This window comes from Coenobita brevimanus, chromosome 21 (genome assembly GCF_032717465.1).
Source record: "Coenobita brevimanus isolate Jiangsu-jjx chromosome 21, ASM3271746v2, whole genome shotgun sequence".
NCBI lineage: Eukaryota > Metazoa > Arthropoda > Malacostraca > Decapoda > Coenobitidae > Coenobita > Coenobita brevimanus.
In genome coordinates, this window is record NC_136974.1 from 13,100,526 (window position 1) to 13,119,786 (window position 19,261).

The window sequence follows — 19,261 nt, forward strand, 5'->3', positions numbered from 1 at the left end:
CGGGGCGACTAAAAGGGTTGGTGGTGGGTTAGTGCCCCACCCCGTAAAAAGAACAGACTAAACAAGCGAATAAAGCGCCTCGGACTGGGACGGACCATATGTTGACAACTAAGGAACGGACAAAGGACATTCTTAAGGTGGGGACGTGGAATGTGAGAGGAGTGAATGATGAACTGAAAGAGAGAGAGATTGTTCAGGTGCTTGAGGATGCAAGAGTGGATATATGTGGATCCTCTGACCACAATCTCATCAAAGCCTCATAAGTTAACCCCCCCACACCTCCCCGTTCTGAACCTGTCAGGGTGACCCTTTGGCACTTTGAGAGGGCAAACTGCGATGGATTTAGAATTTATCTTGCTGACATTCCATACCCCCTGGGGGTAGAGGGATTTCAAGAATACTCCTCCAGTATCCCTGCTTGTCGTACGGGTCGACTAAAAGGGTTGGTGGTGGGTTAGTGCCCCACCCCGTAAAAAGAACTGACTAAACAAGCGAATAAAGCACCTCGGACCAGGACAGACCATACATTGATGACTAAGGAACGGACAAAGGACATTCTTAGGGTGGGGACGTGGAATGTTAGAGGAGTGAATGATGAAGTGAAAGAGAGAGAGATTGTGCAGGTACGTGAGGATGCAAAAGTGGATATATGTGGATTGACTGAAACTAAATGGAAAGGTGAAAGGGTGAGAGAATGGGAATACGGTTTAGGAATATGTGCAGGAGTTAATGAGAATGAGAAGGCGAGAGAGGGACTATGTCTGATGATGAGCAAGAAGTGGAAGGAGATTATAAGAGAGTATGGAACAGTGGGTGCAAGGATTGTATGGGTAAGGATGAAAGTAGGTATACAAGCAGGGGCGATTGTATGTGTGTAAGCGCCAACAAAGGACCGAGTGGCAAGAGTGAAAGATGAGTTTTGGGCGAGTGTAGAAGTATGTATGGACAAGTTTGAGAGGAGGGAGAGAGTTTTTTTTATTGCAGACATGAATGGCAAAGTCGGGAATGTACGAGTGGATGGAGTGGTTGGTCAGTGGGGTGTGCCAGCTGAAGTAGATGGGAATGGTAGTGTTTTGTTGGACATCTGTGCTGGTAAGGGGTTAGCAATAGCTAACAAATACCTTCGGCATAAGATGATTCACAGGTATACATGGAGGGTTATGAGGAGGATGGATGGTGAACTTGTTGAACGAAAGGCAATGATAGACTGTGTGTGTGTGGATGAGCGAATGAGAAGACAAGTGGTGGATACAAGAGTGTGGAGAGGGTGGGGGAATAGAGTCTCGGACCATCACTTAGTGATGGTCAAGGTAAGGCTGCAAAGAAAATGGTTGAAGAGACGAAGGGGAAGACAGGAGGAAACAGCTCCTGTGAAAAGAGTGGAGAAATTGCAAGACAGTGAGAAAATGGCAGAGTATAAGAGCATAGTGGAAGAAAGATTGGGAAGGTGTGAGTTAGAGCAGATGGAAGGGGTGGAAGACGTATGGAAATAGAGGAAGCAATGAAGAAGATCAAGATGGGAAAGGCCCCAGGAATTTATGGAGTGTGTGGTGAAATGCTGAGGTATGGGGGTGAGATTGTAATGGAGTGGATATGGAAGTTATGTAGATTGGCTTGGGAAGAGGGATGGATTCCGGAGGACTGGAAATCAGGTGTAATTGTTCCTTTATACAAAAGAAAAGGGGAGAGAGAAGTATGTGGTAACCATAGGGGTATTTGCCTTCTTAGTGTGATTGGAGAAATATATGGTAGAATACTCACTGATAGGGTTAGGCGTATAACAGAGACGCTAGTTGGAGAAGAACAAGGGGGATTTAGGAAGGGAAAAGGGTGTGTAGATCAGATATTTGTTTTAAGATGTTTAGTGGAGAAGTATCTAGAGAAGGGAAAGATAGTGTATGCTGCCTTCATGGACTTGGAGAAAGCTTATGACAGAATAGATAGGCAAGGTATGTGGAAGGTATTGAGAATATATGGAGTGGGGGGGAAATTGTTGAGTGCTGTGGATAGTATGTACGAAGGAGCTCGGGCTACGGTGCGAGTGGATGGTGAGCTGAGTGAGTTCTATGATCTCAGTGTGGGACTGAAACAGGGTTTTGTTTAATATATACATGGATGGCGTTGTAAAGGAGGTGCAAGGTAGGGCAGTAGATGTGGGGCTAGCCCTAATGAGTGAGGGTGAGATTTAGAAGATTCCGGTGTTGTTGTTTGCTGATGATACAGTATTATTGAGTGAAGATGAATGGGAGTTGCAAGGTTTGGTGAATGAATTGGGGACAGTGAGTGGGACGAGGAATCCGAAAGTTAATGTACATAAGAGTAAAGTTATGGTGTTTGAGAGGAATGAAGTCACAGAATGCACGGTGAGGTTGGATGGCGAGGATAATAATAGAGAATGTGAGTGCATTCAAGTACTTGGGTAGTGTGATGAGTACGGATGGAACTTTGGGGGATGAAGTGCGTGAAAGGGTACAGCAGGGAAGGAAGGTTGTTGGTACACTGAAAGCAATGATGATAAATAGGGAGGTGAGAATGGAAGTTAAGAAGTCACTGCATGATGGTATTGTGATCCCTACCCTGACGTATGGAAGCGAGGCATGGACCTTGTAAGAGGGGAACAAGTCAAGAGTGAGAGCAGTAGAAATGAGCTACTTGAGAGGAGCATATGGAGTGACATGGAGGGATAGGTTGACGAATCAAGAAGTGAAGGAACGTTGTGGGGTGAATGTGGATGTGGTTGAGAAGATTAGGAGAAATACACTGAGGTGGTTTGGACATGTGGAGAGAATGGAGAATGAAAGACTGACTAAGAGGGTGTATGTAGGTGAGGTGGAGGGAGGGAGAGGGAGGGGAAGACCGAGGATGAGGTGAAGGGCTGGAGTTGAGAGCTATATGAGGGAGGGGGGAGTGAGTTGGGGGGAGGGTAGTCAAATGATGGGTGACAGAGCGACTTGGAGGCGTTTTGTCTGCGGCCACCCTTTGCGGGATTAGGGCGTCGGGCTATAGATAGATAGATAGACATTCCATAGCAGTCTTTCTTCTCTATTGATCTCAGTTCTACCCAGTCCCACATTTACGACTTAATACTGGCTGGTAAGGATTTATTCATACCAAGTCAACAGTTCACTAAAAGATCGAACTCTCCAAAATGGTTTGATGGCGACTGTGCCAGGGCAACAGCCTAAAAGTCATTAGCATGTAACTCTTAAAAAAAAAAAAATCTGAATTACTTTCTCAATTAAAAATTGCTAGAAATCATGCAAAAGCTGTAATAAATCTAGCTAAATCAAACTTTCCTCAAAAGCAAGCATCAAAACTACTTAATAACCCTAATGACAATAGAATATTCAGGTCAGCTCTTAATTCTTTCAGTAATAACTTTAACAAGTCATCATCCTTTCCCCCACTAAAAAATTCTGATGACAACATTACAAATGACCCGCATGGGGAATCAGATATTTTTGCCAGTACATGTGCCAGAATTTCTGCCATGGAGGATGCCAGCCAGAACGCCCCAGTACTAGAACTTGACCCTCCCGAAATTGTTCCACTTAAAATATAGACAAGACACGTAAAATTCATTCTAGACAATTTACCTACCAACAAAGCTCCAGGCCCAGATGGAATTCTGCCAATTGTTCTGAAAAAGCGTTCCCCTGAACTTGCCTCTGTTCTAGTTAAATTATTCTGACTATGCATTCGTACTTCTTCATTCCCTAATTCATGGAAAGAAGTTAATATCCACCCAATTCCGAAGAAAAGAAGTTCCTCTGACCCCTCTGATTACAGACCAATAGCTGTCACATCTTCTTTTGGTAAGGTATTTGAAACTTTAATTAATAAGAACATTGTTAAACATCTTTAATCAAACAACTTAATTAGTGATAGACAATATGGTTTTCGCCACGAAAGATCCACCATTGACATACTGAATCTCCTAACTCATACCATCCATCAATCAATTGGTCTACATGGAGAAACTCATGCAGTAGCCCTTGATATTTCTAAAGCTTTCGGCAGAGTATGGCACCGTTCCCTGCTGTCCAAAATCTCTTCCTGTGGACTAACGTCTTTTGTTCCTTTGATCTCCTCATATCTCAGTGAGAGGAAAATAAAAGTAAAAGTAGATGATGTATATTCCAATTTCCAATCGATTAACGCCAGCTTGCCACAGGGATCAGTTCTGGCGCGAACCCTGTTCCTGGTTCATATTGATGATCTCTTATCTGTCACCCGCAATCTCATACACTCATGTGCAGATGACTCAAAACTACATTGTTCATTCACACTCAGACACCCATTTACAAAGTCTAATATCTCTACCTTTCAACTCAGTACAGCCATCTCCATAAATCAAGACCTATCTACGATCAGTGCATGGGGTCAAAATAACCTTGTCTCATTTAATGCTAGTAAAACTATAAACAATTTATTAATAGACAGATATTGCCAGATTAGTATATTACCTTCAGTGCTACTAATATTCCCATCTCCAAAAGTATTGAAATTCTCGGCGTCTCACTTAACAATGCCCTCAGCTGGACTTCTTATGTTAGATCACTTGCTAAAACCGCCTCAAAGAAACTTGGATTATTGTACAGAGTCCGTAACTTCTTCACTGACGGGCAGTTAGCTATAATTTATAAGAGTCATGTGCACTCTCAGCTTGAATATTGCTCACCGTTGTGGAATGAATGTGGAGAGGTTGCATTAAAACAACTACACAAAATTCAGAACAACGCTGTTAGAATTATTAACAACCCTGCCATTACAAATAAACTACATCCCCTACAAGTAAGAAGGAATGTTGCCTCCCTTGCATTATTTTACAGATATTTTTATGGCAAATGCTCGGACGAAGTTGCATGCATGGTGCCACCTCTCCATGCCTTCCCTCGTGTTACACGGGCATCTATCTGGTAGCGCTCATGACTGGATGTCACTCAACCATACTGCAGAACTTCTGCCTATCAGAATTCTTTCATTCCCCGAGCTGCATCTCACTGGAACTCGCTTCCCCAGAGTTGTTTCCCTCCAAACTTCAACCTACAGCTGTTCAAGTCTAACTGTTACAGATATTATATGAACAGAGGACACCAGTAATCTGGTGTATGGATTATTATTTTCTTTATTCATTTGTTTTTCATTCCTCTTTTCTGTTATATAAAAAAAAAAATACTAGGGTAAAAATTTACAAGTCCATGGTTAGACCAATTTTAATTAATGGGCATGAGTCATGGTACAGTACAATTGCAACAGATCAGAGAGTATTAGGATTTGAGTATAAAATACTGAGAAGGATTCCTGGGGTAAAGTGGCAAGACAAAGTTACAAATGAAAGAGTAAGGGATATTATGAGAACGGAACCAGTTGATGACTATGTGAGACTGTTTCGCTGGAAATGGCTGGGGCACATACATAGAAAAGAGGGCAGTAAAAGGATGTGCCAGAGTGGATTGCTAGAGTACGAAGAGGCAGAGGTAGGCCGAGGGAAACCTGGTTGAGGACAATGAAAAGAAAAGCTGGAGAGAAGTATTGGTGGGACCTGAAGGAGATGGCAAGAGACAAATATTGGTGGAGAGAGTTCATCGAGGCCCTACGCATCCCGTGGGGTGCCACAGGAAATTATATATATATATATATATATATATATATATATATATATATATATATATATATATATATATGCCTGTTGTTAGCAAAGGTAAAATATGAGAGAAAACACGGCCACGAGAAATTTTACACTAAACTTACCTTTCAGTAGTTGCATTCCCCTTAGATTTATCTTTAATCCCTTCAGGAAGCAACAACTTGATAATAAAATCTCGTCATTGAGATTACGATTATGGAGACTGCTTTAATCTGTTCAGTACGATGGTTCTGTCGTACGATGAATAAATATTTTTTCAGCAGTAAGAACAAGATAGTAATATTTTCATGCATCTGTTTCAGAGACAGAGCAAAGTGAACGAGAACACTATAAAAAAATGTAGCAAGATCGAAGAGCACAGCATCCTGAGTCTCGAATCTATTAAGCTACAGTGGATCCGCGCTTAAGTTGGAAAGCTTGTAAAAGGGGCAATAGTGCTTTTTTTTTTTTCTTAGGGACAAACAGGTACGCAGTTTATGTGTCTTCTATGGGTTCCTGTCATCACTAACAACAACTTCCCACGATTTCCTCCAGAAATCAACAACATCGGAGGTGCTTTAGTTAGGCTACATGAGGGTGTGCTTGGGTTAGGTTCGATATGGTTTGGTTAACCCTTCGTTAGTCCTGTGCGGTATTCAAACGTGGTTAGTCCGGTGGGGTGTTACAACACCCCAGTACAAATATATATGTACTGTGACTAACATCTAAAATATATTCATACTGCCGCTTCAGCATATCTCTGCAGTCACTAATGAAAAGATTGAATGCCTTGTAGGTGGTGTTTATTAATTTTTAGTAATAAAATACAATAAATTATAATATCAGTAAAGAAATAACAAATGGACTCATATCTCATTAGTCAGGTAAAAACGCACAGGAAAATACATTTTGTGATTATTAAAATCAGTATAATGATAAACAATATGCAAAAATAAGATAAAAATCCAATCTATATCACAATATGATCTAAACAGTTAGTTTGATGGGGTGACTGGACACCCCCGGGGGGGAGGGGGGAAGTGCCCCTCTCTATCACTACAGCAGAGGCAGGACTAAACCAATCCACATGCTCCCTCCCCTCACAGAATCAGGAAAGTACTGGAACGGGGAGTAATATTCCAATTACCGGCTAGGAAGAATGAGATTTAAAAAAAGAAAATGGGGGTGCCAAAACACCCCACCTGACTAACGAAGGGTTATATAATGTTTGATTAATTCTTAAAATTGCTGGTTTAGTTGTCCTGTTCTCATTAAGTGCTGTTTGACTTGGAGATGAGGTTAGATTATTGTTTTGGGGAACCTGGTGGTTCACCCTCAGGTATATTAGATGTGTTTAGATTTAGATAAGACAAAGATTTATGTATTTTCAAATGATGATATTCGTTTTATTTTGACCACATTCCAGTGAAAATTCTTTCCCCTGCATTTACCCCACCCTCAATGCCACATTCCCATGAGTTCCCAGTGTCAGTAGGGGGCAAGGAGGTGGGTCTACAAAGCTCGTGTTCTATTTGCCCGAAAGTAACTATGTGCCGTGAAATAAACGATAGAGGTTACTTGAGCGTCTTTTCCCCAGCTGCGCCACTATATTTTTGAATAATGCTTCAAAACTCCGAACTGGTTAACTAAACTGAATGGGAGGAGTGGATACGGTGGAAGAGTGAGTGGGTGGGTCTGCAGCGAGGGGTTGGTGGGTGGGGAGGGGGATAAGCAGGGTGATGGTGGAGAGGGGAGGGAAACGGATGGGTAGGATGGGTGGGCAAGATGAAACAATACGTGGGTGGGCAGGATGGATGCATGGGTGGGTTGGCGGGATGAGGAAGGCGGATGAGCAGATGAGTGGGGAAGGAGGTGGGTGGGGAGTAGGTTGGCGAGATGGGTGGATCGATAGGGTAAGTGGTCGAGGTGGTAGAGGTGAGTTGGATGGGTGGTTGTGGTGGGTGGGAGAGTGAGGGGGTGGGCTTTTTGTGTGGGTGGATGGAAGTACGGCATCCTAAAGGACAAGGCAGACAAGCCTCATGCCCCTTATACCCTTTAGTAAACCAGCAGCAGCTGACAATGGACTGGTTGATGGTCAATTTATTTATTTTTTTTTATAAGACGGAAGAGAGAGTTATATGTAGAAAGAGAGAGGTGAAAAGACTAGTAAGGGAGAGTAAGAAAAGAGTGGATGGGGAATTTGGAAGGAATTTGAGTGTAAAGTGGAGGGTCTGTAAGAAAATGTTCTGGTAAGAGGTGAAGAGAGTAAGACAGGGTGGAAGTGAAGTTAGTAGGGGAGTGAAAGATAAAATGGTAGATTTTTAGTGAAGGGAGAAAAAGTGAGCAGATGGAGAGAACGCTTTAAGGAATTGTTGAACATAGAGGATGGAAGTAATGCGAGTATAAGTGGCTGGGGAATGGCTGGGAGAAGGAGGGAGGTGAGAAGACAGGAAGAAATCAGTAGGATAGAAGTTGTGGAAGCAATGAAGAAAGTTAAATTGGGTAAAGCCCCAGGAATTGATGGAGTGTGTGGTGAAATGTTGAAGCATGGGGGAGAGATAGTAGTAGAATGGAAGTGGAAGATGTGCAGATTGGCCTGGGAGGAGGGTAGAGTCCTGGAGGATTGGAAGTCAGGTATAATTATTCCGTTGTACAAAGGAAAGGGGGAAAAAGAAGTGTGTGGTAATCATAGGGGCATTTGTCTTCTTAGTATAACAGGGAAAGTGTATGGTAGGATACTTATTGACAGAGTTAAAGAAAGAACAGAGAAATTAGTTGGAGAAGAACAGGGAGGCTTTAAGAAGGGAAGAGGTTGTGTAGATCAGATAATCATTCTTAGATCTTTAATGGAAAAGTTTCTATAGAAGGGAAAGAAGTTGTATGCAGCTTTCATGGAATTGGAGAAATCATATGACAGGGTGGATAGACAAGGATTGTGGAAAGTATTAAGAATATATGGAGTAGATGGGAAGTTGTTGAATGCTGTGAAGAGTATGTATGATGGTGCTAAGGCTGCAGTGCATGTGGATGGTGAACTGAGTGAATTTTTCTCTTCGAAGGTTGGGTTGAAACAGGGATGTGTCATGTCTCCATGGCTGTTCAATCTGTACATGGATGGGGTAATAAAAGAGGTACAAGGTAGGGTAGTGGATGTTGGAGTGGCCCTGGTGAGAGTGGGCAGTGTTTGGAAACTCCCTGTACTGTTGTTTGCAGATGATACTGTGTTGTTGAGTGAAGACGAAGGGGAGCTGCAAGGCTTGGTGAATGAGTTTGGGAGAGTGTGTAAGAAACAGAATATAAAGGTGAATGTAGGGAAGAGTAAAGTGATGGTCTTTGAGAGAGGTGAAGTCAGTGAATGTACAGCGAGGTTGGATGGTGAGGAACTGGAAAATGTGAGTACATTTAAGTACTTGGGTAGTGTGAAGAGTAAGGATGGAGGTTTGAAGGGTGAAGTGCTTGAAAGGGTACAGCAGGGAAGAAAGGTTGCTGGTCCCTTGAAAGCAGTGATAAGAAACAGGGAAGTGAGCATGGAAGTGAAAAAGTTACTACATGACAGTATTGTGATACCAACTCTAACGTATGGAAGTGAAGCTTGGACGTTGTTGGAAGGACACAAGTCAAGAGTGAGCGCAGTGGAAATGAGTTATTTAAGAGGAGCCTGTGGAGTCACATGGAGAGACAGGCTGACGAATGAGGATATAAAGGAGCGTTGTGGTGTGGATGTGGATGTTAGGAAGCGTTATGAGGAACACACTGAGGTGGTTTGACCATGTGGGGAGGATGGAGGGTGAAAGACTGACGAAAAGAGTGTATGTGAGTGAGGTGGAGGGGGGGAGAGGGGGGGAGAGGGAGGGGAGGCCGAGGATGAGATGGAGGGATGGGGTGGAGAGGTATATGAGAAAGGGGGGTGTGAGTTGAGACCATGGCAGTGAAACGGCGGGGGACAGGGCGACTTTGGAGGCGATTTGTTTGTGGCCACCCCGAACGGGATTGAGGCGTCTGACAATAGATAGATAGATAGATAGATTTTATTTGGGTGGAAAATGAGCTGAATTACCATATGATATAGTTAACTTGACCAACCAAAGTAAAAATTTGGAGATGTAAGCCTTCAAAGTTGCATTACAAAGTGGGTGATGGCAGCGCGAGCCTGGGGTGGCTGTGACGTCATAGGCCGCCAAGCCCGGAGACAAAACACGACTGTGATCGCCACCTGTGTGATTGTGGCTCTGCTGTTTAGCCAAGCTTTGCTTTCTCATGGTTAAGTCAGCAAAATAATAACCACCATTGGTGCTTTGTTCCACTGTGCAAGAACACAAGTGGAATCGCACCAGCAAAAAATAATTCATCACTGTTTCAAGAGTTGAAAACCAGGCAGCTGTGGTGGCAAGCAGAACGTCAGGAGTATACCAGTACAAATGACAACTACTGTTTCGAAGCGGTGCCAGGGAATACAGAATCGGTGGTCATTTACCGAATCGGGACTTTTAAATGGAAATTATTAAAACTTTTATCACCATATAGGTTCATGCACACCAAATTATCTGAAGTCTGGTAAAAAAAAAAAAAAATGTGTTTAATATGGCTGTTAATTAAAAATCAGGTTTCAGTGCTAAAACGTGCTAAAGTTAGCAGATATGTCACCTTCAGATCGTCAACACGCATTGACAGATGTTCATTTTGCATAAATATTGATTAAAAGCACAAATAAATGCATTTACACTGTTAATCAACATTTACACAAAACAAGTCTTGACAAGTTGTCAAGCTAGAAACACTTCAGCTAACTTAACAAATTTTTGCTTTGAATCCTGAATAATTATTAATTGTCAAATTAAACAGAAAAAAAAAAGACGGGATTTCAGATAATTAGGTGTGTATGAACCTACATGGCAATGAAAATAATAATAGCTTAACATATACAGCTTAACCTAACCTAAGAGTCACTTGTCAAGCAAAACCAACCCTACCTTTGGCTTAAGCCACAGGTAGCGATGTGAAAATCTTATTCTTCAGATCAGACTGGTTGTGACTAAAAAGTGTTCAAACATCAACATTACAGAAGGCCAAGAAATCAGATAACCAAATATTCCACAGAGGTCTAGTTGTCCACGGTCAGGTCAATCTAGGAAAAAAAAAAAGTTGAAATATTTCGGTCTTTGTGACATCTCCCCTCTGTATTTCTGCCCAATTTCAGGGTTATATGCCCCCTGGAGTCAGGACCTAGCAATACTTATACTGATTCAGTTCATAACACACTTCATTACGACTTTATGAAATCTAATCGTCGTGCTTCCGAGTTGTCCTACAGGTACCTGAAAATCGCAAGAATCGCCATCATTACTAGTCTCCAAAACCGACAAAACTCTTCACTAAAGCACAATAATATAACATACTTCATCTTTAAGAGGGCTATCACACTAAGTCTCACATGTCTATCACGATAATAACGGCTGATTATCACAGAAATCTTCCCTTTATTGGAGTATGATTCCCAGACATTACTGTCAGTGACGGTCAGCTGTGGCCCCGATGTGGGTTTGTGACGTCACAGTGAGGTGTGCATGTTTCGCGAGAGGTACGATAATCTCCAACTTTGATCGTCTATTTTTCTCATAAATATTAAATTAGAGAGAAAAATTAATGATATAACGATGATTACGCGTGAGCATTTTATTACTTTATGTAACTTGTACACGACCGTCAACTAGTCAATTATTCCTTATTCTGAGTACAAATCAGTATAATCATCGTACTATGATTCGAATATAAGTGACTACTATTTTGCTATCCATGGAGAGACGACAATACTTGTTGGTGATCGTACATTTGTCAGCCATAGTTTCTGCTCACTCTTTAGTCCTATCCCTAGCTAAAGGTAAATCGTACTCAGGGTTTCACACCCTATGAATATCTGTTGTATAGTGCTAAGGCGAAGCTCTTTTTTTTTTTTTTTTTTTTTTTTTAATGAGGCGGAGATGCACTTGACACGTTGATGATAGTTGGCTGAATGCAACATGTCCGAATAACATTTACTAACCCAAATTTCCCCCTCAGATATATATTGCCAATTAATAATTCTAACGAGTAAAGAAATTATGAAGTAATGTTGCATTCATCCAATCATCACCAACCTGTCAAGTGCATTTTTGGCTCGATTAAAAAAAAAAAAATCGAACCTTTGCATAATTGTACGAGGGACAGGTCGCGATGCCACCGTTAGGTATCGTATAATAATCAGTTATCAAGTAGGTGTTCGAGCATACGTCGGTTCTGAGTTTAGGGAAGTGAATGGAGGACGGCACAGACCTGGTTTAGGCGACCGTTTACATGGAATTACGCCTGTTTAAAGGAGCATGAAATTAGCCTGTTATGTTCTTCACATAGTATATGCACTTATAAGCAATTTTCTACAAACGCCTGTGGCAAATGTACTTTTTAGTACTCAGTTAACAAGAATTGGGTGAGGGGATTGCCCAGTTCACGGAATTACGCCCAATTAAAGGAGACTGAAATTAGCCTGTTATGTTCTACACTTAGTATATGCACTTATTAGCAACTTTTCTACAAACGCCTGTGACATGTACTTTTTAGTACTAGTTAATAAGAAGTGGGTGAGGGGATTGTCCAGTTCCTATCTCGGTTCGTTGTTGCAACTATGTTAAAATTAGGCTAGGTTAGATTAGACGATTAGATTAAAAAACGGACGGAGATAAGCTGGAATCACCCCACTCCTTTATTTACTGCATGCTTTACAAAGCGTTTGCGACAGATGTTTATTTTAAAAAGATGTTTAGAAGTGCTTAAGTCGTGTAGATATTAATTTCAGTGACCGTTAGTTTGGTTTACGTCCGAAAATTTACCTCAGTTTCAGCTTCTGTCTGTACTGGCTGCATAATATGTGTATATATTTTCTTCTTGGCAATACCAGGTGTATATGTGGAATCAACATTTTTCATACAATTGTACGAGAGCACTGTACCATTCCCTATATTGTTTTCGTTTCTGTTTCTATATCTATCTATTATGACTTGCCGTACACATGGAGGGCCCCAGTGTAGTTAGTAAGATGCAACGTAATGCCTTTGTTCACTCAGCAGTGACTTAACTCCTGAGGGTCACTGGTGGCAGGGCTAGGTGTCAGCATAACGTCCATTGTGGCTGGTAACTATCGCATTTGTGTGGTGTGGTAGGGATACACAAACGTAACAGTCTGAGAAGTGTCCGTGGTTCAGAGCTACCATCTACACGATCATTGCAAACGCATAGCCTCGAAAACATGCTTCATGACTGATGGAACCTTTACTTTTGCGGTACAGCAAAGGTTCTAACTCTCCCAAACAGTCCTTTTTCATTGTAAATTTCTACTAATAAAATCATTGTAGCCAGTGGTAATTGTATTTGGTTAGGAGTTACCATAGCTCACGACCATGCAGCATCTGTTAGGGAAACTATACCAACCCTAGTGTACCAGGATAAGCAGACAACATTAACTCCCCTATTTTGGTTTAAAAAATTCTGTCTCACTAACCCCAAATTATTTGTTCTTCACAGTAGTCCCAAGAAGTCTACTCAAGACTTAAACGGACTCTCGTAGTAAGATGTAGAGCGAGATGCATAAAGCCATATACAGTAAGAAGGTTAACAAAGAAAAAATACGACCGTTTATTTTCTATGTGTTTGTTACACAATTCACCAGTGTATTTACTTTGATGGGGTGCAACCATCCACGTACTTGACCAGGTGAACTCTACACTGTGTGTCATGCCAAGTAGTTTCTTTTGGCCCATAAATCCATTTACTGTGCTGGGTGGTAACGAAATATCAAATGGAAGCCTGGTTTCTAGTAGGTCAAGGCGCCCCATGAACCATTGTGATGCGATGAGCCTACGTCCGAAGTGTAGTTGGGGCTCATGGTTCGCATAATATCAGTTAGGGGAGAGCGATTGCCCAGTCTCACCTCAAATGTATGGACAGTCAGTAGCCCCGAGTCCCCAAACTCCTGATGGGGCAATATAGGATTGGTTGATTAATTATTATTTATCCATCATCATCATCATTGCCGCGACCATCATCCTGACGTTTCCCACGTAAATAAATAAAGCAGATATTCTTAAGTATTGATTTATGTATTTATTAATTGTATATATATTTTTTTTATTTACATTTCCCCATTCTAAGGAAAGGATAGTAGGTTAGGATGATGAAGGTTTTCTATTGCATATATTTGTTTACTGATGTTGCCAGGTAACATGAAGATGCTCACATCGCTGATTGTTTGGACAAATGAAGAAAAGACCAATATATCCCCCCCCCCCAACTTTATACTGCATGCAACTATTTGTTTTTGTTGTCAGGTGTCGTGGCTGCGAGACCGAGACACACACCTGCTGACGGTGGGGCCCTACACATACACTTCAGACCAACGCTTCAGGTACCGTACAAAAACCCTTGTGTGTATAGTTGATGGTTGATATCCTACGCATACATCTCAACTCACTTTATGCTCCGAATATGTGCATAAAATTGATTGTTTATATCCTAACTCTCCCCGTCGGACCATATTCCTGTCACCAAAATATGTGTAAGATTGATCGTTATATACTAAACTTAAGAATCGAACCACATTCATGCTGAGAATTTGTTCACCACAGAGATTATATTCTTATCCTCAGTCAGACAGCTCCAAAGGCTTTTCACGACCAAACTAGAATTATTAAAACCTTTATTTTGATGACTCATTGTTATTTTGGTCTTGCTATCTTCAGACGTTTGTAATCTACTCAAAAAGACTTCTTGATATGAAGATGTTAAATATAGCCTTTTGTATCTATTCAGTTTAAAGGATGTGGCCTAAGCTGTTGAACACGTCTGAAGGTCGCTAAAACGTTGTTTTCAAAAACCATTGCTTAAAAGTATTTGTTAAATGGGAAAGTCTTAAGCTTTTCCTATTTTTGCCCACTGACAACAATGGTGCATAATAAAAATGTAAAAACTACAGTTAGAAACACTGCAAACGTTTCACCTTTAAACTACAAAGTTTCATCACTAGGGTGAAATTCATATAATAATAATAATGATTTTCAACTACAGGTGTTATTTTCCATTCCATATTTCAGCTTCCTTGTTGCAGCAATAATGATCCAGATGATATTATAAGAAAGTGAGGGTTCTGGACTTCGTTGGACCATTCTCTCCCCTCCGATCCCCATCTGCTTAGCCGGAAGTCGTATATAAACTTGTCTGTTTGTACCATAATATTCACATATAAAGCTACAAACACACTGCACAGAAAAAGAAGAATGCACATTACTGTGAATGCAAATAATACGGCAAAATAAAACGAATGATGAGCATAACTAAGCTGTGAAGAAGACTGTCTATGCTCTCTATTCACACACACAGCTTTAGAACACCTCACGACCAACTTAAGGTTAATACTGGAGTGAAGAAATGGGGTTAATCAAAGTTATATCTGACAATAATTGATCATTGATTAAGACTACTTGACTATACTCAGATTTTCACCCAGACTACTGCAAAGCACCTCATGACCCAAATAGATGTATTATTACAACAGAAAAAAACAAAAACAAATATACAAATAACTGAAAAGGAATAACTGCTAAGGAGATATATTCATCACTTTTTGTGGTCATGATCCGTTATGAATAAATTAAATCATCGATAGATGACGGTATGTATTCCAGTGTACTACATTTTCCATCAACTACAGTTCGTTCCCTTTAACGTGGCAGAGATTTTCGTCCTTTTGCAGCCTATTTCACAGACTCCAACGCCAAAATAAGACAGTAACTAGAATGGCACTCATTAGAGCGCATACCTGCACGAAGGCCCAACATTCAGTTCCTTTTAATTCAGTTAAGTCCTACTTGTTACTGTACGGCAACTGGAAAAAGAGCACCCTCCTATAAAAGCATATGTAAATCCACTAGTTCCGGAATTTTATATGGATCCGCGCCAAACTGTACACATTTGTAGATACCAACATCCTAAATATGCCTGAATTTTTTCATCAAGAGCCATGCAATATATACTGAAAATTTTACGAAAATGTCGAAAAACGCTCTATCTCGCGGTGTTAAAGAAAGTGAAAAAAAAAATCCTGGATCCACACCGTTATCTGGATACGCACCAAAATTTATTGGAGTCTATTCTGGGCCAAGGCCCATTCTTCTACCAAGTTTCGTGGAAATCCGTCCAGTAGTTTTTGTTTAATCTTGCTCACAAACCAACCAACCAACCAACCAACAAACAAACGGACAGGGGTGAAAACATAACCTCCTTTGCGGAGGTAACTTAGGCTCAGCATCCTTTCCATAACACTTCTTTGTGTCTAGCACCGAATTCTCTGCAACACTTTGTAACGTGCACCAAATTCTTCTGCTTAATCTTACCATAGAGCAGCATTCAATTGAAGAGACGACAGTTTTACACATAGTTCAAGTAAACATAGTATAGTACTGTACTGTAAATATGGGGAAAATGGCAAACAGCCTTTATAGGCAGCAGTGGAACTTTGAATTCCTTGCAGCAAAGACGTAGGCTAATTTCCATTTTATTTTTTCTCCTGATGGTTTTATTTCGCACAGCCGAGACTCTTCGAAGTGCGAGGATCAGATACAGGTTTCATTAACCTCTTCACCACCAGGGTCTCTACTAGGCTGGATAAAATCATACTGAGATGGCAACAATAGAATATTAAAATACGTTATCGGAATGAAGGGTTTCATAAGCAACTTTTATATGAACTACTAAGAACGAGATAACAAAAGTGAAGATGTCGAAACCGGCAATACGGTACATATATAACAAAAAGATGATGGCTGAAGATTACTGCCTACAGACTGCATTGGCGCCATAAGGGCAGATAGCAGTTTTTGCCAGGTTACAGATTTTTCTCTATAATATAGACAGGCTTGGAGAGCTGTTGGAATGTTGAAATCTGTTTGGAATAATAATATGCTTTCGGTACATACTAAAGTGAAAATTTACAAGTCCATGGTTAGACCAATTTTAATTAATGGGCATGAGTCATGGTACAGTACAATTGCAACAGATCAGAAAGTATTAGGATTTGAGAATAAAATACTGAGAAGGATTCTTGGGGTAAAGTGGCAAGACAGAGTTACAAATGCAAGAGTAAGGGATATTACGAGAATGGAACCAGTTAATGAATATGTGAGACTGTCTCGCTGGAAGTGGCTGGGGCACATATACAGAAAAGAAGGTAGTTTAATACAGGATGTGCCAGAGTGGACTGCTAGAGGAAGAAGAGGTAGAGGTAGGCCGAGGGAAACCTGGTTGAGGACAATGAAAAAAGAAGCAGGAGAGGAGTGTTGGTGGGACCTGAAGGAGATGGCAAAAGACAAATATTGGTGGAGAGAGTTCATTGAGGCCCTATGCATCCCGTGGGGTGTCACAGGAAATGACTGATTGCTTGATATCAGACACAACCGTTGCCTTTACACCCAGGTCCCCCACTGTACTGTTTGGCGAACAGAGAATTGAGAAACAAACTTTGTCCAAGAATCTGATCATCCCGAGAACCATACTGAGGACTTCACCTCATTAATATATTGATGTATATTTAATTTATTCTTTATATTGATGTACTATCTATCTATATACCTAGGCTGCTTACCCCAAGGAAAGGGAGGTAGCCGAGACAGGACGACACACTCCCCATTTACTCATCCATTCAAACACATTCATTCGCATCTTAGCCCCAAGGGGGGAACGGACAGATCCTCACCGCACCACACCGCACAAGGGTCAACTGCGCAATGCAATCAGTGACATCCGCAGCAGGGCCCGACAGCAGAGCTGGTTTACCCCTGCCACATCATAACAGACCCATCCCCTTACCCGCACCTGACCTGACTAGCTGATCAGACCAAATGCGGGAGAATATCCCCTCAGGGCTGTGTCAACACTTATTCATTCACAATTTCTCTCCATTTATTTCTGTCACACACAGCCACTCTTCCTTGCTCAACAGACATCCCTTTCGCATCCAGTGCTCTCTTCACACTGTCCATCCATCCTATTCGTAGTCTTCCTCTCAGCCTTACACCTCTTACATCAGATCTAGTTATCTTTTCCACCAATTGCTCATTATCCATTCTCTCCATATGCCCAAACCATCGCAACACCCTCTGCTCAACTCTACCAGCCATCTTCCGAACAACTCCAGTTCTCCTTCGCACTTCATCATTTCGCACTCGATCCATACGCGTCACTCCACACATACTCCTCAGACACCTCATCTCCATTACATTCAAACTTTTCCTCTCTGCTACACCCATATTCCATGTTTCAGCCCCATATAACGCAGTCGGTACCACAACACCCTCATACAACCTTCTCTTTACATCCATTCTAAGCGAACGACATCTAAACACTTTTTCATTCCTCCCAGCACCTTTCCTACTTCATTTATTCTAAACTTCACTTCTGCATCTATTCTTCCATCCACAGCAACATGTGACCCTAGATATTTAAAACACTCTACCTCCTCAAGCAACTCGCCATTCAAAGCTATATTCATCCCCCTACCATCTACCAACCTCGTACACTTCATCACTTTACTCTTATTCTCATTTACTTTCAATTTCCTCCTTTCACACACCCTTCCAAACTCCTCTACCAACTGTCTCAATCTCTCCTCTGAATCAGCCACCAGTGCAGTATCATCTGCAAACAGCAGCTGCTTCAGATTCCACTCTCCACCATCAACATTCAACAGACTCAGACCTCCACCTAAAACTCTTGCATTCACCTCCCTTACAACACCATCCATGTAAATATTAAACAACCAAGGCGACATCACACATCCCTGTCGCAGCCCCACTCTCACAGGAAACCAGTCACTCACAGCATTTCCCACTCTTACACACGCTCTACTATTTACATAAAAACTTTTCACCCCTTTTAGTAACCTACCATCAAGTCCATACAATCTTAAAACAGTCCACAAAGCCTCCCTATCAATTCTATCATACGCTTTCTCTAAATCCATGAATGCCCAAAACACATCTTTGCCTTTCGCTAAATACTTTTCACACACTTGTCCCACAGCAAACACCTGATACACGCATCCCCTCCCTCTCCTAAAGCCACACTGCTCTTCACCAATCACTCCCTCTGTACCCTCTCTAACTCTCATAATTAACACTGATGTACAGTATATTTAATTTATTCTTCATATCTTCAGAGTATTTTATCAAGCTTATTTGAGACTTTTCCAAATGATTGGGTTATATACAGTGTCCATTAAATCCTTCAGTACAAGAAGGCTTCCCAAACCTATATAAAGTCACCTAGCGGTACAAAGAATGAATAAACAAAACCCGTCTCTGAATGAAAGAGGCCAGTAGGTAACTCTTCTGAATAATGTTGTGGACTTGATGACATAAGAACGTCAAACAAGGCAGTATATACCAATAAATTGGCTTATGATTTACACCTATCGACTGCAATGGGTCATTAAGGCTGACAATCATTTTTTTGCTAAATTACAGCCTTTCCCTACAGTATGACACGCAACCATCGACTTAGATCTAGATTCCCAGTTATTATGCTTTTGGATGAACTGGGACAAGGGTCTGA

The 19,261-nt window shown here is 41.3% G+C and overlaps 1 protein-coding gene across 1 annotated transcript in view; it reads left to right on the forward strand.

The window, feature by feature from the left end:
* The window catches only part of LOC145392104 (vascular endothelial growth factor receptor 3-like), a 114,891-nt gene that overhangs the window by 39,735 nt on the left and 55,895 nt on the right, over positions 1-19,261 (forward strand). Inside the window, exon 3 of the mRNA XM_080266558.1 lies at positions 13,987-14,063. Coding sequence (XP_080122684.1) covers positions 13,987-14,063 — 77 coding nt within the window. The remainder of the gene's footprint in view (positions 1-13,986; positions 14,064-19,261) is intronic.